Source organism: Hypomesus transpacificus, chromosome 2 (genome assembly GCF_021917145.1).
Source record: "Hypomesus transpacificus isolate Combined female chromosome 2, fHypTra1, whole genome shotgun sequence".
Lineage (NCBI taxonomy): Eukaryota > Metazoa > Chordata > Actinopteri > Osmeriformes > Osmeridae > Hypomesus > Hypomesus transpacificus.
Genome location: NC_061061.1, coordinates 13,842,241 through 13,864,419, shown reverse-complemented (window position 1 = coordinate 13,864,419; position 22,179 = coordinate 13,842,241). Strand labels below are relative to the sequence as shown.

The 22,179-nt window shown below is 41.2% G+C and overlaps 1 protein-coding gene across 1 annotated transcript in view; it reads right to left on the bottom strand.

Annotated features, from left to right (window-relative positions):
• LOC124480187 (thrombospondin type-1 domain-containing protein 7A) overlaps window positions 1-22,179 on the bottom strand; it is a 55,945-nt gene that overhangs the window by 15,204 nt on the left and 18,562 nt on the right. The window contains exons 2-13 of the mRNA XM_047039292.1: window positions 19,139-19,973; window positions 16,449-16,697; window positions 15,697-15,878; window positions 12,226-12,381; window positions 11,843-12,046; window positions 10,089-10,283; window positions 8,082-8,340; window positions 4,851-4,966; window positions 3,539-3,674; window positions 3,257-3,360; window positions 1,737-1,931; window positions 1,084-1,350 (exon numbers count right to left, since the gene is read on the bottom strand). Coding sequence (XP_046895248.1) covers window positions 1,084-1,350; window positions 1,737-1,931; window positions 3,257-3,360; window positions 3,539-3,674; window positions 4,851-4,966; window positions 8,082-8,340; window positions 10,089-10,283; window positions 11,843-12,046; window positions 12,226-12,381; window positions 15,697-15,878; window positions 16,449-16,697; window positions 19,139-19,973 — 2,898 coding nt within the window. The remainder of the gene's footprint in view (window positions 1-1,083; window positions 1,351-1,736; window positions 1,932-3,256; window positions 3,361-3,538; window positions 3,675-4,850; window positions 4,967-8,081; window positions 8,341-10,088; window positions 10,284-11,842; window positions 12,047-12,225; window positions 12,382-15,696; window positions 15,879-16,448; window positions 16,698-19,138; window positions 19,974-22,179) is intronic.

Genomic DNA, 22,179 nt, shown 5'->3' with positions numbered 1-22,179 from the left:
CAGAGTCCAGTCCAGCCCCTGCCATCCTACAACCTCACACAGAGTCCAGTCCAGCCCCTGCCATCCTACGACCCCACACAGGGTCCAGTCCAGCCCCTGCCATCCTACGACCCCACACAGGGTCCAGTCCAGCCCCTGCCATCCTACGACCCCACACAGGGTCCAGTCCAGCCCCTGCCATCCTACGACCTCACACAGGGTCCAGTCCAGCCCCTGCCATCCTACGACCTCACACAGGGTCCAGTCCAGCCCCTGCCATCCTACGACCCCACACAGGGTCCAGTCCAGCCCCCTGCAGTTATCCCGTTCTCTCTGCATCACCCACCGCCCGCTCTACGTCCTTATTTATTTGTGATGCAATTTTATCTTGTCCACCCACACATTTCCTGATGTGAATCTTAATCTCTGACTCATATCCGCAGTATAGTATAATGAAACGGCTTATGTCCTGTTTAGATTTTCATGACATTGATGTATTTATTCTTCAGAATCAGAATAAAAATTATATTCATTCTTTCAGTATCTTCAGCTTCTTCTTGTGTTCAAAGCAATTCAACAGCATTGATCAAATCTTACATTCTATACTTGGCATACTGGCTCTTTGATCTATATTTTGGTGACAGTGAAATGTTACATTAAAAAAGAAGAAAAATCAAAAACGTTTCAAAAATAAATTCCTACCTGGCAAGGTAGTATTTCAAATTAATATATTTTCTGAAAACACATTCAAATGTGTCTTTCAAAGTACGTTACAGTAGTAGATACTAAACAAATCCAAATATGACTAAATAGAGCTACTTTTGATATTTAATATCAATATCGGACACACATTCAGGTTATTACAATCAAGTTGTCATTAGATCAACAAATAATAACAACATTTCTTTCAACAATCCAAACCTCTAGGCCTTGCCTCAGACTACATGGCATTTACGACTTGGTCAAGAGCCAAAGTTATCAAGGAAATGCATCATACGATTACATCTGTCCCTTGAGGAACAGGCTCAGGGGGGATTAAACCAGCATCAGGGGGGCTGTGCCACACACACACAAACACACACACGTGCACACACACAGCATTACCATGGCTGTTGCAGCGTGAAGTTTCTACCAGTCGGTTTTCTTGATCGTAACACACCATCGCCTGGTAACGGTAACCCTGGCCACACTCTTTGAAGTCACCCTGGACTCTCATGGCCAGAATGCTCTCCACACGGCCATCCTCTGGCAAGATGCAGTCAGACCAGTTGCCTACAGGCAGGGCATTGTACTTGTCGCACGGGCAGTACTGGGTCTCACTCAGAGGGAACATCTGGGTGTTCTTACACTTGTCTTTCTTCTTGCTTCGTCCTAGGGGACAAAAGAAAAATGATCGGAGGTCAAGTACAATATAAAAATATACTACTATCCTTTCTCTCTCCCTTTCTCTGACACTCATATACAGTGCACACACTCTCGTGTGTCTGTCACTAATTGCTAAGCTGCACCCTGGCATGCAACACCCTAGAATATCTTTCTCAAGGTCACTGAGTCCACACAGACATTGATTTACAGCATACTATGTAGTGAAGGGTGCCAAAACAATTGGGCGACCTTGTACGACCTGAATGCTAGACCATGTGAGGGACGGCTTAAGAACTTAAGACAATTTGCAGGTGTTCGCACAACACTTGTTTATTTCCTTCTACCACATTCCATCATGGTGTTTCCTCTCTGTAATGCTTCGTCATCCTTACCTATGAGCATCCTCTTCCTGGTCCGGACCCCTACACAGTCGGCTGTGCAGGAGGAGAACTTAGACCAGTTGGTAAGCTGACAGTCATCCTGACAGGGGAGCTGACAGGGCTGAGAGATAAGGGGCATGGAATTGGCAAACTTCAGACACTCTCCAATGTCTGCCTGCGTTCCGTCTAGCTGGCGACAGGATACCGCTGAGGGAATGAAAAGAAGAGACCATTTAAGGATTTTGATTTAGTCTCATCGATTTAAAAGCTGTTGATGTACTATATATAATCATTATTTGTGTCTCACTTTGGATGAAAGTGACTACTAAATAAATAAAATGATAGATAGACCTTGATACTGTAGAGTATCTGTATACTAAAATATGAATACTTTGTATTCTATAGGATACTGTACGACTGATAAGGAATAGTTGCACCACTTCATATACCAGAACATTGGTGATATATAAAAGATTATTATTCATCTTAGGAGGTCCAACTAAGGTAAGAGACCAATAATTCTATATATTTTCAATGAAAAAGGAATTACCTGTGATATTGCATTTCAGCCCTTTCGCCGTAAAGACACATTTCCTTTCTAAATAAAGCATCATTTTTGCTGAGCCTTGCTGGAGGGTGTCTTTTCTATTTGGTTGATAACCTGAATGTGCGTATAACATGTGAAGAATGTTTGTGTTTGTTTTTTGACTATTAAATAGTCAGATGGTTGAGCGGTGAGGGAGTCGGGCTAGTAATCAGAAGGTTGCCGGATCGATTCCCCGCCGTGCGAAATGATGTTGTGTCCTTGGGCAAGGCACTTCACCCTACTTGCCTCGGGGGGAATGTCCCTGTACTTACTGTAAGTCGCTCTGGATAAGAGCGTCTGCTAATTGACGAAATGTAAATGATTAAATGTTACTTGCTAAGAATCAACTACTGTTAATCGCTTTTTTATAGAATTCACAGAAATGAATTAGTCTGCTATTGAAATGACAAAAAAAATAGATTTACAGATTTGTCTTTTTGTTATGGAACTGGAATAAATTGAAGCAGAATTCATAAATGAATCCTCTCCCCAATGCACTGTAATATCATATGCACTGGTAAATTATGTACAGGTTGTTCTGTGCAGCAATCAGCCAAGGGGGGAAATTAGCACCTTTCTCAAAATAGCTCTGAACATTAACGCTGCATGGGAAGAGCAAAGAACCCCTCTTACAGAAAACTAATCACACTGTCGAAAAATACTTTAAAGTGGGTGACTGATCAGAGAAGACATTCTCATTTTAAACTTACAGAGATATGTCAAAGTTTCATCCCCGTTTCACGTTGTTCTTTACATGCTGTATTGTAAGAGGATGTGATGGTTTGAATAGCAAAGTTCGTCGTTCGTAAACGCCTGACAAATCTTTTTTTTTTCAGATCCAACTGTGCACCAAAATCTTTTTATTTGGTTGATTTAGAAAACAAAAGCTTACGTTTCATCATCACATTTGAATTTGAAGTGAAGGACAATAATATTTTGACTGTACCTCTAGTTTGAAGTCCTGGTCCACATGTCTCTTGAGCACCTGGACTGTCTTGTCTGATAAACCAGGGCACCAGCTGACATCTCCTCCATTTGTGGGACTTCCACCTGCAATAGAATTCTCACGATAACTAGATGTTTGTAGTGATAATCCTCATCATTGTCATCCTCAGCTTTACAGCATAAACATTGTACTGAAAGTACAGTATGTTACTAATACAATAGGGTGTGATGGTTCTGCAAAAGAAACTAACAAAAACAACCACAGTACATGCAGTAACTGTACCTAAAACCAGGACAGACTTTTGGAGCCGGACAGTCCCTGTCCTCCTTCAGCACGTCTGGACAGTCTTGGCCTCCATTGGCTGGTATCTGGATGATGAGGCGGTACCGATATTGTTTCCTCTTCACAATGTTACCAGCTGCCAAGAACAGACACAGCCATCGCAGACACAGTCACTATTAGATTATGCCAAGATATTTCATGCTAACAAGTTGACAGACATGTCAGAGTGGATTTTGTTTTATTCTGAAATGGACAATGGGTGACTGAAGTTCCAAGTTTGAGTCTTGTGAAGTTACATAAACGTAATTTATTTTCCATAATCATGAAGAAGAAGAAATCACAACCATGGCACACACATGCATGCCGCCGCTAACACTGGAAAACTCTACTCTGAATGTTTCCCATCCTGCTGTCCTTCCACCCAGGGCTGCCAGGAGGACTGGGCAGCCTCAACAGTGGCGTCCAGGAGCCAAGTCCAAGTGCTCACCCTACTTCCTTGCCAGGGACATGGGCATGAGTATGGGGAGAACACGTAAATCACACACAGTAAGGCCTGGGAGATCTGAGCAATGAACAATGCCATGCAGGAATCCTAACCCTGGACTTCCTGAAACAGAAGTGCAATGCATCATAGCCCATGACACTGCCAGACCTCAATCTAGAAAGTGATTTACCTGGTCTTGGACAAATACTTCAAATTATTGTGGTGACATTTCTCTGGCTACATCTCTGACCCCTAGTTTCAATCTGTATGGGTGGGAAGTCACCATGTATAAACACAGGGTCTAAATATACAGGTATCTAAAACAACTGAACCACTGTTGGGAGTGTTATATAGAGGGAAAATATTTTGGCTTTAGTGTTAAATTAACAATTAATCACAAAATAATTATTTAATTTTATAAAGCGATTAAACACATTTCATAATCAACAATGTCTCATGCCTGTCTGACAGAGGTGACCTAATCCGAGGGCTGTTTTTATTTCACTGAATGAAACAACAACATGGCGTCCTGGGTGACACTTGCAGCCCATGGGCACACTGGTTTCTAAAAGAGGTCACTTAAAGGTTGTCATACATGCCAGTTTGTCAAGTTGATTATATTTAGTGAGATGTGAGTGACAGTTGGGACTTTAGCTGTCAGATGTCAAGGGGACTTTTCAAGAGCAATTAAATTACTCACTTGAAAAGTGTTTCTTTTTTTTATTAAACGTGTAAATGAGATGCAGAAATGTTGTTGAAAGCATAAAATGTAAATAGAATAGAATGCATAGTTCTCACGATGCAGAGGAGGGCTTGTTTTTAATGTACCTGCATCACAAGCTGGTGGGCATGGTGTCCAGTCACTGAAAGGGGTCAATATGCAATCCTTTTTACAGGCTAGTCGACAGGGCCGCATTGTGCCTGGACGAGGACCCTCGGGACACCTGAAAAGCAGTCAAATAAACATTTAAAATTATATACAATTGTCCAATCTATTGAGCTACACGTCTGTGTCCAACTTATGTCAGACATTTTTACTGACTCAGCGCAGATTAGCCAGAGACAACTATATGTCACTAGGAGGTAATCAGTTTGATCGCTTAGGAGTCTGGGTTGAATTAAGGCTTGATATTTTGTGAGACAAGGGTTATGTTTAATCCAGCCAACAGGGTCACTTTTAATGCTAGTGGATCAAAATAAATGGTAAAAAAATGCTTAGAGTAATCTGATTTTTCAGATATGCAGCTCTCGGGGATTAACAGGATGTTGCAGCTCAGTTTCCTCATCCCATTGCTGCTGATCATCTGGGTCAGGTTCAACACTTGTGAAAATGATTGTGGTTTTCTGGGGTTTCCAACTCATTAGCATGGTGTTGTTGGATGCATCAATAGAGCGTCTTACAGGCAAAATGTAATAACAGTACAGATGTTTTGAAATATCAGATTCTTAAAAAAATATCAATAGCCAGAGCTTAATCCCTCTCAAGTGAAATAAATCCCCTGGTGTGTTTCTACACCCCTACAAATAGTTGTTAGAAATAGGTAAGCGACAAGGATACCAAAAACTGATGCATAATATATAGATTGGATCAAAGGTTTGTAACGCTCTTAAAACCGCACAAAACTGATTCTAAACTAAGAGTAATCAAGAAATAAACAAATCCTTCCCACTCAGGAGTCCCCTTTTAATTTAATTTAAATGTGTATGCTGTAGTGACTGGTTATTATTTAAATTAAATTACTAAAATGTATCACTGGGCCACATTTACTGCCAAGTAAGTCTCATTTTCAGCCCCTAGTTATATGGGCAATAAAAGCATTACAGCTTTTTCAAGTTGTAATCTTTTATTCCAGCTAATGTTGCTGCATGGCCAGTAAGCTATAAAGATGAGCAACCAAGCAAATGTATTTGTTCTGCTATCTACCAATAAAACAGTCAGTCTGCTCAGAGAGAAATAAGCACATGACTGACAAGAACGGACTGTACTAAGTCAAGGAATTGAACTGTCAACTACACAGCTTCAGATACCAAAAGGCCTAATGACTTTTGACAAAAGTCTGTATTTAATGTCACTATAAATTCCCCAAAGTACATACTTTTTCTGTTTCTGAAGTTCGTTCAGATGTTATTGCCTTAATCTGGCAAGTCTGTGTAGGCCTACATCACCATTTAGAATGCATTTCAAACTGTCACATCCATATTGTAATTTTGTCTAAAAGAAATGTGAAGGCGCCAACACAACAAAAGGAAAAATAAGCTGTCAGAATAATAATTGTAGGCATCCAAGATTCTATGCATCAAACTGCCCCCTTCTTTTTGTGTGGTGACTATTCCATCCTTATAGTGGTTTGTTCCCTGGCTGTCAGTCAAATCTTGAGACGTTACACAAGGGCAGAGAAATTGTGTCAGAAAAATACCTGTTTATTGCTAGTTTTGTAAGAGCGCTGTTCATGGTATAATTGTGCTTTGCCTGGTGCTTGTTACATATGATTGAGCAGATTCATAAAACAATTGTCTCTGCTTAATGCCACAGATGTCTAACAGAATCATCATTATTAATTCCCATTCCTCCCATCCTTCCCAGCTTTCCCTGCTTCGATGTGATTACAAAAAACACATAGACGCCATTCACCATTCAAGATGTCAATAGAGTGTCATGTTGATTTTCACACCTCAGCAATTATCTGCATAAAATGATAGTAGCCTAAGAGGGAGTGACATATTTGTCTATTTTAGACTTCTTAATATATTATATGTGTGCGTGTGCTCATGTTATGCAGTATTTGATTCACTGCCTTGGGGTGTGTGAAGATAGCTCAACGCTCCCTGAGGGGAAGACAGACACATCTGTATGTCGGGTACAGGGAAACTAGACGAATACAGCACAGATAACAACCGGAAATCAGATCAATCCTTCCTTCCTTTCTATTAGTGAGGTCTTAACTCATTAGAATGTGTCGGTGTTGGACAACCTTGCTAGACACAACAGCTAGTTACAAAGAAACTGTTATGCAGTTAGACTTCATGACTGTTTAGTGGTAAAAGTTATTACACAAGGGAGGTTTGGCATGGGGGGTTGGGCTTTCTAGAAGTAAATGGATGTGGACATGATCTGGTTCTGGTAACTCAATCTTTAACTGGCCCTTTACAACATCCACTTCTCCTTACACCCCTCCCCCATACTGTGCCTTCCTACACATTTGTAATAACCTATGACACTGACACTTAATACTATTTAATGACATATAATTTCTATGTACCATGTTTTTACTATAGGTGTTGGTCTATTGTTAATTGGTAGTTAATGTAACCTTGATTTAAAAAACAACAGTAATCCTAACACAACTCCATGACACACAGAATCCTTAAAAGACATTACAAGGCAACCATGGATTGTAAGGATCCATCACATGAAGAGAAGGCTATGCTGTAATCGCCTTAAAAGGATAAAACATGCTGTTCGTGCATCTGCCTTTGAAGGCCTTAAGAAAGTTCCAGAGTGAAAGGGAAATCCTTTCAGCACCTTGGAGAGCACATCATGTGAGGCACATTTGCCTTGTGTTTTTCTTCAGGATCTGACATTGACTGGAACATTAACATAGAGATAGCAACTCCACTTAACATGGGCAAATCACCAGACATTCACTCTCCATATCGTCAGGGAAGAAAGAAAAACATGGCCTGGTTGGAAACAGATTCAGTGCTAAATGAAAAATCAGTGATGCATCTTGAGAGTACATTACAGTATGCGTTCATCCGAGCTATCAACATGCACAGCTCGCCTCTTGTATGGTGGTTGCTTAATTGCCTTAAGTATCAAATCCACTTAATTACTGTCATTATCATCAGTAGGCAATTGGCACAAGCCCAGAAATACTGCTGACAGAATTTTTATTTATTTGTCTGTCGTTGCCTGTAAATTCAAGATAGGTATTATGAACTCAATGCTAGTGAAGTACTCTCAAAAAATCTCTTCCTGTGCCAACCTCCTCAAACAGGCAAACATGCACCCATGCACACTTAACATGCAACACATAAACCCTTGACCATTGTTCTTACTTTTTCGGTGGCACCTGTCCCACGTTCACCCGGACACAGATGACCTTGCGGGTCTGCATTCCCATGGAGCAGGAAACCTGGTCAGCGGGGTCGGCAACGACCTTGAGGTTTGTAACGGTGGTGGTGTTAAGGGCCAAGGCTGAGGAGTCTTCAGTGCAGGGCCCCCAGACACTAGTCTGCCAGTGGTATACGGTACACGCATGTTCATTACAGTTACGCATGTCCTGGAGAGCAGTGCTGTTGGGACACAGAGAGCCACCTGGGAACACAGAGTGGAGCCATTGGAGAGACTGAGTCTAGTTTGGGGAATGTTTAACAATACTGATCGTTGTACTGTGCATGACATGTATATAGTGCCCTGACATGACAAGTACTTAATGTACAGTATGTACAGTAGTTAAACAATGTTACCAGCCAACCTATGAGACACTTTAGTAGGCTTTCCTAGGCTCATCTCCTCCAACTGCTAGACTAATGTTTGAATCGAATTGGAGTATTTTTCTCTACTTTAGTTGTGCAAAAAAAAAAGACAAACTTGATCCCAACCCCCGCCCCACATCTCACTATTTCTTTCTTGCTCTGTCTCTCTCTGCCACCATTTAGCCTCAACCGAAGCAGCCAGTTGGAAGGAAATTCAGAGCCCTTGGCTGCAGACACACAGCTTTCAGAAGTAACGGAGACCATGTGGAGTAACGTGTTAGTTCTCTTCACCTGTATTTCCCTGAGATGAAAGCAAGCCAACCTCGTAATGAACACGTGTTTCCAGGCAGGTCAGACTAGACTGTCTACTCGGACAAATTTAACCCTGATGGCACACAAGTAACACTCCCTTTATGCTGACTGCTACAATTAAACTTGGCTGACTATGTCGAGTTGCTGGTTCCGCCATAGCATTAACAGCCTTGACAAATTGGCTTCAAATGATGCTCTGACCGACCCCCCCAAAAAAAGTTTGTTGGGCAAAGGGTACTCTCAAAGAATGTTTTACAGGAGATATTATCTATTTATAACTGTCATCACAGCTACCATCACAGCTGAATAAGTGACAAGATCATGGCTTTATAGCTTCTAGAAGGACAGTTCATAGAATATGAGTTTATAAATGTTTTCTGTATGAATTTCAGCACTTTGCTGACTTATTCACAATTTTGCTCTGAAAGGTATCCATAATGTATTGGGTCTCGGAGCAAGCACTTGCTACATTTAGCCTTGAATGTTACATTATGACATTCAGCAGTCTGAAAGGGCTCCAACAAGCAGAATATTTCCATGCCATGCTAATTTTTAGAAAGAAAATAATTATTTTATAATCATGGGTTTGTCTACAAAACAATCAATTTTCTAATGTGAGGAAGTTTCACAGAGGCTGTTTTACTTTACATCTGAAATGGGACTTTAAACAAAAACAGACTTACGTATACTGTTTGTCTAAACAACTAGCTACCATAACAACCACAACTAGTCTACCACCAGTTCTAAACGAACCAAATTTACCAAGACAAACCAAATTTACCAAAAAGCTCTGGAAACTTTGGTACCCTTGACAGACCTTTGGAGAGCACATAGAATATGTTAACAAAAACAATCCACATCAATACAAACACTTATTATTACCATGACAACTCCAACAACAAATATAAATATAGACATATCTTTCCACATAGCATATATTATGGAAATACTGACACTAACACTATTCTCTGAAAATGTTTCCTAATGACTACCAATGAAGTAATTGGCAGTAAATGAACGATTACTGTAGTTTACCAATTTTTGTGTACTCTATACACTAAAGGTGAAACTGCGCTACAAGCAATCAAGTTGATTGCGACTTTTACCCTCCATCACAGTGATCCATGCCACTACCATCGCAGTTACTGTGAGGAAGCAAACAACATGTTTCAACATTACACACACACACAAAATGTATGACCTGTACATTCTAGAAAGAAACAAGCAAAAAGGCAAGCGAGACAGATCAACAGTGCAGAACAGTGTGATAGTCACCTTCCCCAGCGTTGTAGGCCAGTATCGAACGTGTCCTCATCTGTTTTCCCTCTATGGTCTTGCTGGAGCAGGTCTGGGAGCAGGTTGACCAAGGAGTCCAATCACTGAGGACACAGTCCCTGGAACATGGCACTTCACAAGGGATTGGCTCTGGGGCTGGAATTCCTCCACATTGATCACTCTCCACCAGCTCACCTGGGAATGAGAACAGTGTGAGGTTGTATAATTTGAAAAAAAATTCTGTTGCATTTTACTAATGCTTCTGATATTACAACGTATTGACACAACCTGAGTTGTGACAAATTTTAGCACTCAAGATAAGCAGTCGTTTGGGTTTTTAGGAAACATTCTGTCCTTTTGTTGATGGTTCCGTTTGCTTTGCTAGAAAAGCAAACGTTCCCTGTCTGAACAGAAAACCAGGAATTCCAACAAGTACAAATAGCTCATTTGTGATGTCTGGGAGCTTCTGACAGTGAAGTTTCAATGACATTTATATCGACTTGTCTCAAGTTAATCCATGCGAGTTCTGTGGCATTTTCTGAAATGATTGAACCTTATGGTGCAAACACTGAAGTGAAAAATCTGTAGGGTATAGTTTAGCTCAAAATCATAGCAACACAAATCAATTTTCATCAGCTGAAAGAGTGTGGGATCAATCAATTTATGTATACAGAGACAGGAAAAAACTGAGATATCCTCTGTTCCTCACAAAGAACCAGAAATACTTCACTCAATCTGTTTACTCAATGTCGATGAAGGAGTAAGCTTTTTGCTACACCACTGTAGCATGTTCTATTGTAATAAACATTGCTGTGAAACAGAATGTGCAGCAAAATGTGCAGCAAAGGATGAGGGCGTACCCAAGACCCTGGGCCACAGGGAATTGATTTGATTTAGTGTGAGTGAGGTTTAATTGCCAGAGGAGAGAGGGAAAAAGTGTGTGCATGTGTGTGTGTGTGTGCATGTGTGCATTCGAGTGGGGGGTGTTGTAAAGGGTAAGATGGGGCCATGCTGAGCTTGCTACAGTGGGTAGCACTGAGGCAGGAGAGAGGGGGCAGAGGGAGGGAGAGTAGGATTGAGGGGACAGTGTCTAGAGGGAACCACCAAGATGAATGGTAGTGAGGGAAGCAAACAAGCACGCTAGTCATCCTTAGCCCCTCCCTTTTAGAAAGGAGTTAGAGGGTTGCTAAAGAGAAAGGGATCACCTTGAGCAGTATAGGATTTTTTTTTTTATAACTGAGAACCCAGCTTTGTCATTAGACATGGAAGTAGGTCAATCGCAAGTCAAGAAAAGGAAACAATGGTCTCCATGATATCTGTAGGATACTGAAAACGACTCCAGATTAGTGAGAAACACTTTAACAGTCATTTACACATTTTGACATTGTTTGACAGATATTTTGAGGTGCAAGGCAAAAATACAATTGGGGCATAGCAAGTTACTTGAGAATATTAGAAAAGTTATTATATTACTGTTATGAGTGATGCATAATATATTATTTTTTTGAGTGACAAAAATCATCTAGTCATCTAAAATATGATTGAAAAGATCAATATAATTTAAGACAAAGAAATCTATATTTTTAGACCCTGAAAAAAATGCTTTAACATTCATAAGAGCAGTCATGATTCTGGAATGTAAGATCATTGTGTTTACCATAAAAATAACCTTAGATTTTGCCAAAAATTAATAACAAATGTGTCTAAATGTAACCCAATGTGTTCAACTCAAAGATTTGCAGTTTTCTTCTCACCGTTGCTGTTGACGCATTGGACCTGAGGTGTCTGCAATCCTGAGCCACACTCCTTCTCATTGTCAGGAATACAAGGCTCCAGGCTAACCAGTCGCCAGTCATGGCAGCTGGGGTCATCACATGGCACAGCCTCTAACAGGTGTGGGCAGGCTCCTGGCCCTTCCGTTGGTTTGTTGGCAATCTGTCGTGTCCTGATTTTATAACCTATGAAGTATTTTGACCGATTTTAATCATGAATCCTTATGTCCTCATTAAACTTTTTCTCAAAAGCGATTTAAATGGATATTAGATTTTGTAAAAATATGTTGTAATGAGTTTGTAATTTGGTTGTCATTCAAATTTGATTAGCCAGTTTGAATGCCATTGTAATCAGAAATAAATACCTTTTTTCCCGGCTTGGTCATCACAGTTCTCAAAGGTGCAGGGTCCCCAAGCTCCCCACGGAGACACCTCACATTCAATTGGACAGGGGGTGATACACAGTTGGGATGTGTTGGGGACGCGACCCTCACACAATTTGCTGTCCACTGGAGTGGATGCTACAGGAAGGGAGAGTTGTGGTTCAGAAAACATTTTAGTCTAGTGTAGTTTTTGTTCATGCAGAGTCATTAACTCATATTATTCCATCAAAAACAACATCCATTCAGTTTTGATTGGATCTTTTATTTATCATAAAACTTGCCTAACGAAATGACAGAAAAATCCTTAAAAATAAATTGTTTAGAATACCCAACCATGATCAGCTGTTTAGATTGTATATGCTTTAAACCGCAGAACATAAATCTCCAAGGGGAGACCATTTAATAGTATAAAAACACACCCTGTGAAGTGCTGCCATATTTCTGTGAAGCTTTCTTGATGTTTCCTTGTTTTGTTTATTACCCACCATTAGCATGTCAGAATGATATATTAGCCTTGATTTTCCCATTCAAATAGTTTCATCTAACGCATGAAACATAATGAAGCTAGGCCTAGCCTAATTCACTGGAGACACAAGATACATGAATCTTTGAAGGTATTAGAGAAAGCTCCATTGTCTTATTTTCTCTACTCATACATATTTGATGCTGGATCACTTTTTGGCTTACGTTCCCTGGTTGTACTGTCAAATTTCAGATTCAGGGATTGGTATGGATGATGCATGTTTTTGGTTATCTGAATTCCCATCCAGAATTTAGCAGTGGAACATAGGAGTGATGTATTTTTCTTTGCAGGAGGGTAAGTGAAGCCAACTGAGAGAAACTATTTACTGGATGTTTTGCAAATGCACTGGCATAAATGTGTCTGAGTCTTTCAAAGTTGTGTTTGTTTGGATCTCTCTGGGTTTGTCACTTCAAAGCTAGAATATCTCACAGCATCTCAGCATCCAGAGAACAGGTTGTGCTTGTTGATAAGAAAGGGTCTTGTTCACCTAGCATATGGTCCAAACCCCCTATGAAGGGCTTACTATCTAATTGACACCCCTGAGCCACAGTTTATTACACACACACACAAACACACACACACACAGACAGACAGGCACATTCACAGAGATAGATAAGCAGAACTAATTTTGACTGCTCAAAAAAATAATTATGAGCTTAAAGAGCTGCCAATTTGAATAATTATACATAACTGCACGACAGCAAAAGGCTAGTCAATGGAAAATAAACCAAAACCAGACAAAAATATATTTTTTGTAAGCAAATGATAATCCATGTTTAATTCGATGAGTTTAATCTACATCACTTCATTTTAAATAGAGATTGCTAAAGAAACAAGCAATGGCATTTAAAGAAAAACACTGCTCTTCCATTCTTCCACAATGCTTAATCTGTTAGGCAATGCACTTACAACAAGGGCAACATTCCCTTATTTGGTAAGTGCCTGTTTGTGATCTCGAGTAGGAAAGGAAATTGAAAACAGATTACATATACTTTCCATATTGTTTTGACTCTAAACTTGGACTTGGCAGTAATTTGATAAGTCTCTTAAAGCCCTAACTTAAACCTAGTATGAAACCTGGCTGAAAAAGAACGGAGAGGAGAGGGAGAACAGAGGAAAGGAGAGGATGGGGGAGTGGAGGGGAGGGAGGGGAAGAAAGGGGAGGAAACAGTGCCCAAATATACAAGCAGTCTATAAATGGGAAAGCAGAGGAGGTTTTGACTTGGTTAATCAGCTTGACTAAAGCACCTACCTGTGATCTCAAAGCTGACAGAGAGGAGAGGGGGTACACTAGGCATCTGCTGACTTTGCGCCTGACCCTCTGTGAAGAGGGAGATGCTACTATTAGCAACACTAACACGACAAACCACACACATGGATGGGCGGAGGGCCACTAAACATACAGCATAGGACAGTACACAAGCACACACACACACATGCAACATCTACCAGCTGGGTGGAATATGTTATGGGTGGGAGTGAGACACTGCCCTCCAAGCATAGTCTATCCTATTTCCATACTCGGTAGTGATAGAAGTATACGGAGAAGATGCCTGAAGAAACTGATCTAAGATCAGGCCTGTTTTTTTCCATTATAGTTAAGCTTAGCAATCCTGAGAGGCCTGGCTGATCCTGGAGATGGGCCTGAGGGAACTTCTCCTCAGCACTTGGTCATGTTTATGCATGAGCGCAGTGGCTGCGGCAGGCCTCACTTAGCCACTGTCTGCCTCTCTGTCTCATTGGTAAGTTGCTGGAAGATTACCTTCAGACGAAGGAGAGAAATCCTGCACCAGTCAGATAAGAAAAGACTCCCTCTTAACTAGCAGACGTACAAACAGAAACGAGCCCGGCACACATTCAAACTTATAAACACAAACATTCATACACAGATAAACACCCAAACACACTAAAAGACATTGACAAACACATACAGTGGATATAGCTTCGGCAAATTCATCTTTAACTGCATACTGATGCAATGTACGTTTGATGTCCTGTATGTGTCAGGACTTGCTATGGCTCTACGTGCAATATACAAGTCTGCATTCTGTAACTTGGTGTGCTTGCAAAAAACAAGGAAATGGAGCATTATGGACACCTATTCTATAGTTTACTAATGCAACATCACACAGACTATAATGTAAACAAAATGCCATTGCTTTAGTCATGCCATCACTAACACTGCTGCATGCTGAATCGTTGCTAATATCATTAACGATTCATTAGATGATTGCTTCGACTTAAAGTCAGTCTGATCAGTCAGTGTCAATGTGTCACCTTGTTGTCAAGCCGCAAAGGCCAAAACCGTTCCACTAGAACAGTAGGCCATGGCCTCAAAGATGATAATGAACGGACCTGAACTTAGTCTTGTAACAGTATTCAGAGTTCATGTAAGGCTAGGGATTTGAAATAGACAGTACTTAGAATACATGGGAGGAACAAGACTCAAAGAAGATAATGTGCTCACACTGGGACAAATAAACATAAGTACATTGACAAGGGAGGATGAATATGATGTAAAGAATGTGGGTGTGAATATTCTAGATTTAGCAACTGAGAGTTACTCTATGCTATCACTTCTACATACTGTAATATTAAATGAAAAACTACTTTTTAAGCATTCTACTGATTGGTGCATGTATCAATGTGGGACATGTGTTGTGAAAAGGTAGACCTAAGTTTGACATTAGGAGCATCAAAATGTTTTTATATTGCTATAACAAAATACTAAAGTAAAGTTTGCTGGCTTACAAAATAAATTTACCCTAAATCTACATGTAAGTGGAAGGGTTGTTCTTCAGGGGTAAGTATTCTCTGACGAGATGACATCACCCCTCTCAGTAGTTTGAGACTGCTCAGGTCACGAGTCTTGAACACTTTTACACGCCCAAAACATTACTTTGACAATTGAACCTTTGAGTTGACATTACCTTCTTTCTCTTTGAGGTTGTCGAGGTAGGTAAGCAGCTCGGCATTAGCCTGAACACAGTAAACCTCCCTGGTTTGGAGACCACCCCCGCACAGCCCCGTCATGTTGCCACGCCGACGGTCCTGTTGGCTTAGCAACAAGTCCACTCGGCAATCGCTCCACTCAGTGGTCCTCCAGGTGTAGCTGTGATTGACGACGGTTGGACAGAAACGTAGGTGTGTGGGTGTGCTGTTCAGTCAAATCCTATTAACAATCTGATGTTTGGCCTACTGTATATTGAGCACATTTGAACGGACAGCGGCATGCTACAAAAATGCATCCCTGACAAACTTAGTGGTTGTTTTATGACAATCACTCTGCCTGACAACATACTGTGGTTTCATGTAGAAACAACTACCTTTAAAGTTGTTCTCATTGTTTTCAAAACAACTGATAGATTATTCATGTTTTTTTAGATTTCACTGATGTGAATAATAGGAAATCAGCAGCAAGAATGTACTCAGGGTTTCTTAAACACATTGATTATATCCCACTAACTGTTTCCCCTCCACAGGAAAGCAGTGTAAGGTTCCCGTGGTGTTGTGAAGAATCAAAAAAATACTGTTGCTAAGGAGAAAAAGACTATGTTAATCTCAGATACCTTCACGCAATTAGCTAAGACATCACATTACACAGCTCATCAGTGAGCTGCACAGTATTATGATGCATGCTGCCCTACAGCACGCGTCCCCCATGTTATCCAGTTGCACTCACATGGCGCATGGGGGAACTCTATCCCCCTCAGGCTCACAGGCCTCAGTCTCCTCTAGAGAAGGGCATTCCTGGCCCTTCCCTACAAGGAACTGGACAACTTGTCTACTGCGGGAGCGTTGGCCCCTGAGGGACTTGGGATCCATGCAGGTCTTGGTGCAGGTGCCCCAGTTTGACCATTCACTCAGCTCACAGTCCCTGGAGAGCAGGCATGATTGGACTGTCAAAGGCAGGTCCCTCGGTATACAGTGACTAGAGCAGAAAGAGGAAAAAGAAAGATAGGAACAGACCAGTGTAAGACAGTACTGTATACATGACTGTAACCTACAGCCTAAGATACTGCAATCCAAATGTCTTTCCTCCAAAAGGTTGTCTATAACATCCCACAATGACAGAAAAGTTACAGAAAAAATGACACTTCATATGCTTTTGATATGTAGGATAAAGCATGGAAAAAACGTTACTTCAAATGCATCACCAGAAGCTGATGTGTTTTAATCATTCATCTGACATTAGGCGCTAATGATGCCTCTTTAGGCCCTTTCAAATGATTAGGAATTCAAACTAAAGTCGACCATTTTCTGTTCTTCGGTCTGCAATGCCTCTATTTTTCCCTGAGGCGATGCAGCTGACAAGCTATTAACGCTAATTACAGCTCTGCCTCATTTAGAAACTTCTCATTTAGATGCCGCCACAACATTTCACATTCAGCTTCTCTACATCTGCCTAACAAGAACAGTTGTCTTTATACCCCTGTGTCTCAACATATTACAGCAGTTTTAAATTATTTGATCTGGTGCTGAAGTGACACTGGGCATAACTAAAGCGTTGCTGTCTTGCCCAAAAAACACCTGGTGTGAGAGATCACTATGATGAAAAACAAGTATGCACTGAGGTATACAATGTATAAAGACCTGTTCATTGACTCATTATTACTGCATCTCAGTCAATTGAGCACTTTAGTTTTGTGGTGTCTATGCCTAATAATTGTTGTGGGGTTTTAGGTCTGGAAATAAGTAATTTTTTGTCCTGTTATGCAGACAGAAAATGGGAACATAAACACATCTTCACTTTAAATCATAGTTCTAATGATTCAAGCATGCTTTGAATCCTCACCAGTTCCAACAAGTTGTGCTACCCTTTTAGACCATCACAAGCTATTTGTAGGAACATTGTTTTTGTGAAATAAATAAAAGAGACCATCGACTAGTTCATGGAACAAACTAAACATTTAAGGGAGGTTTTCAGTGCCTTCGAAATATCAAAGAATGAGCTTAGGGAATGCTTATACTCCCAGTCAAAAAGTGATAACGATAAAGAAAAATGTTGCACATGTAAGCCAATGATGTAACAAAAAAACTTTCCAAATTGCTCCGAGTGACATACTGAGTCTTCAGAGGCCATGATGTAAGCTTTTCTATACATACTAAAAACAGAAACTACAGTAAGTGCATTGAAATGAAAACAGTGCATGGTGATCTCCAAACGGGTTGAGAGGCAAAATGGGATGAAATTTAAGGATGTCCTAATGACTCATTTACATCGAAGAAAATAGGAAATTAATTGAGCAAGATGTTCAACTTGCAAGAAATCACTGGGTTACGGCTTCAGTGAGAAGTTTGTTCCACTTTTCTGAAGTGGCAAAAACAACTATGAATATTTCAGAACCAGAAATAAACAAGTCAAAGATTAATATTTATGCTCCCAGGGCAAGATAGTTGTTTTTGTGGTTCCTTTGAAATATTTGATCCCAGCCAATGCAGAAGTTGGCACCAGCACAGCATTAACGAATAGATTTAGTACATAATTGATCAAATCTGAGCCCTGCAAGTGACAAATCCATAATATGAAGAAAAGATTTACTTCTGACTGTGACAGACTTCTTTCTAGAGATCAGGGATTACAGTATGTAAGTTTTCAGAAGAGAAAAATGTTGGTGACACCTGAAACCATTGACACTTAGGATGAAAGCAAATACATAAATCAAGCCAAAGGTTCTCAAAGAACACTGGGTACAAAACCTTATTCTGTACATTTCTTTGATTTGGATTGTTACACAATTAAATGAATTGTGCAGAACAATAGAAATTCTCAACCGATTCAAAAGTGTGAGTAATTTGCATAAACACACATTTAGCAAAGGCTTATGTTATGTTTTTCAATTTAAAATGTATCCTTACTTCATTTACCATAGCATAAATTAACAATATTTACAGTATTTTGACTTTTTAAATGACACTACAATGTGCTGGCTGAAGTAATCTTATCTCACAAGGTGAGTGTAGGTGTGAATGTAGAGATGAGAAGGCACATCAGATAGGACTGCTCCACTGCTTTGACAGAAAAGCCATGACAAAGACAGGGCGATTAACAATATTTTCCCACCAGCCATTCCCTGATAGGGGGAAGAAAGATTTGGCACTTTATACAAAGGTTAAATTGTGTACAAGTATTAGCGTGATAAGTTTTTACAAAATTGTAGGAAGTGTGTAACAGATAAAGGGATGTTGGAAAGGGGCAGTTGAAGGTTGCGTTGCCAAATAAGATCAAAGTTAACATCTACTTACAGTTGGAAAGCACAACCTTCCCTGTACTAAGTTTACAAATTAGTGTAATAGCTTGTGACATGCAGCTTGTACCTAGAAGTACACCCACGCATCCACTGGTATGACTAGAAAAACATAGCCACTTACCTCAGTCCTATGGTGCTTCCGTTCCTGTGTGTGCAGGTGACTTGGCGGGTCTGGTAGCCCACCTGGATGTCCCAAAATGGACTTTCCTGTCGGTTTAGCCGGTTCCTTGTTCTCTTCTTCTGGATGAGCTCTCTGGTCTCAGGGTCTTTAAACACTGGTCTCTCCCTGGTCCCGGATCCCTTTCCCTTCCTGCGCTTTGCCTGACGCACCGGCCGGCTCTCAGGCAGGAAACAGGGGCTCCAGGACCCAATCCTCATGCTGTACATCCCCTCAGGCCCCTTGCAAGTTGCTGTTCTACAGGTCTGGAACTCGGTCAGGTTGGGGCAGGCGGCTCCCTCAAACAGTGGGGGCACCAAGACACTCCTGACCCGATTCTGCAGGCCTGTCCCACATGTTTTGGAGCAGGAAGTCCAGGGGGAGTACTGGGACACAACACAGTCCTGGGGGCAGGGAATGAGGCAGGCCTGCTCCAAACGGGGCTTGGGTTCAAAGTACTCACAGATGATATCCTCTGCGGGCGTTCCATCTGACTTGAGTATACAACCCACCTCCCGAGTCTGGGTGCCTTCTTCGCCCCCAGCGCACACTGTTGGCTGCAGGCCTCCAAAGGTCCTTGCTGACACTGGCACACATACGTTCCAGGCGCCAAGCTGCCAGTCATAGAGGTCTTTGTGCCAGTCACAGACACGGAAGCAGTTCTGTTGATTGGATGGCCGCTGGCCCTGATCACAGTTGGTGTGGAGGGTAGTCCAGCCATCAACATGGGCACACCACACTGCCCTGCTTTGGCTGCCTCCGGGACCACAGTCACTGCCCATGCACCTGCCCCATGGTCCTGATGACAAGAACACAGACAAACTTAAGGCCCTTGCACACTGAGGGGATCATTTACTAACAGGATTGCACCCATTTCAGTTGTGAAATAGCGGGTGTAGACATAACACAGCGCACTTGAGTAAAAACGGAGATTACCGCTGCTGGGAGGGTATAAGGGAAAAATTGTGTGTATATTTATAGCTCCTGTTTGCTGAACTTTTTTTTTTCTTTTCGTCGAATCACCCATGGTAGCAGTAACATGCAGGCGATTTTTCCAGTCTTTTAACGGCGCACTAATTAACACTAATGGGCGCTGATTACCCGACGAGGATCTGGTTTGATAAATACCACGCAAAATGCGGAAATACACCGTCCGCTATTTGCGGTTGGGCAAAGGCGCAGATTAAGCTGCGGTCGCAATGTTAGTAAATGAGGCCCTGAGTGCCAATTTTTTTAATGCGTTTTTTCACAATCGTCAAATCGTCAAATTTGGTGGCTCTAAATTGCCCCCAAAAATATCTAAATGCTAGCTATGGATGCAAAACAACTTTTTTGACGGTGGAAGTTTCGGAAGCAGTTTGTAAGCGTGATTGACATAACGTGAGGTCGTATTTTTTATTTTACGTGCGAACATTTCGAACACAAATTTCGGACTCAGTGTGCAAGGGCCTTTACAGTTACATGGAAAAATATTAGAATTAGTTTTAAAATGCTTGTTTTATGTTTGATTAGGAATACTAATAATAACATAGGCAAATATGTCACCACTGAGTTACACCCATGTATGTAGTTCAGTTGCAGAGTTCTAGAACAATTGTTTATGGATCATTCTGAAAATCTAGCCAAAGTAATAACAATCACAACTGTTAAACCAGCATGTAGAATTAGCCTACATCCAAAGGCACCAATCAATTTCAATCAATACTGTGAAAGGTAACCCCAATCAAGCCTTTGTACCATCCAACAGAGACAAACAGGATGTTAACGATCTTAGAGAAGATAATTTTCTGCTCAAAAGTCCACATGAAATCCCCCCCCCCCCCATGCTAAACCCTAAAGTTTAATACTAGTGCAGTTACACAGCCATCCAGTCTAGCGTAATCAGTGACCATGTTGTGCACTGACTTGGTAATTCTGAGGCATTGGACTACCAGGATTTTGGACAGCTTTAATTTATACCTTTCCCTTTTCTTGTAGCCTGCTGACGATGTACAAGTGTGGCCCTGGACTTGGTGGCACCCAATTGGGCATGAGAGTGAGGCCACCTTGTCTTTACCCATGTAGGTCAACCAAGGACCCAATGCAGAATAGTGATAAACCCAGGTTTGGCGGGAACACTTGACAGCATTTCCTGTAATCATCCTACCCCCCAAAAGCTTCAAATGGCAGCCTGTCACTCGACTCATCTTTCCTCTCAGCTACTGATCTAGAGAGCAGAAACTGGCATCAATCAGTGTGTCAGCATGTCCACAGGAACCTCAAAGCAGACCCCACATGGCTGCTTTGTTTCCCCCCATACATCCACATACAAGATCAATCAGTCCTGTTGACAGACCACACACATGGTAGACTGTAATCCTGGGGATGTCCAAGCATCGGTTAGCCAAAAATCTGACTGGGTTTATTTAATAGTCTTTAGAAATCGGATGTCTGTGGTATTCAGTCCAAAACTAGGAGGGGGTAAAATATCTGGAGCATACCCAGGCAAATCCTCTTAGGCATTTGTGTAAATGGAAACCCCCACAACATTATTTGACCAAAAGCAGCGAAGAAAGTGTAATTTGATTTTTGAGCATGTGTTAGCTGTGTGGAGGAAGAGACATTCAAAGCAGTTATGTTTACGTAAGCCTATGGCAGAAACCAACATGATCACATTGTGTGGAGCAATTAGATTGACCAAAATCTTGAAACAGTCTGTTTTGTGATAGGGCATGTGTTAGATGTCCAAAAAAGACCATCGAACACGTGCACAGATAATGCTTAAATTAAGCTAAATTAATCTAATTCCATGGCTAATTGCACCAGCTTAACCTGATACAAGGAAACTGAACAGTGGGACACAACAAACAAGCTCCCGATCCCCTCTGCACCCAACATGCTATCGCTCAGTCTTCTACCCAGGCCAATGGTAATATTCTCAGCAATATTATACCAGATCAGTTAAAGCAGATTGGAGAGTCTGTCACCACACAATGCATCAGCCCATTGCCACCCTGTCCTATCTC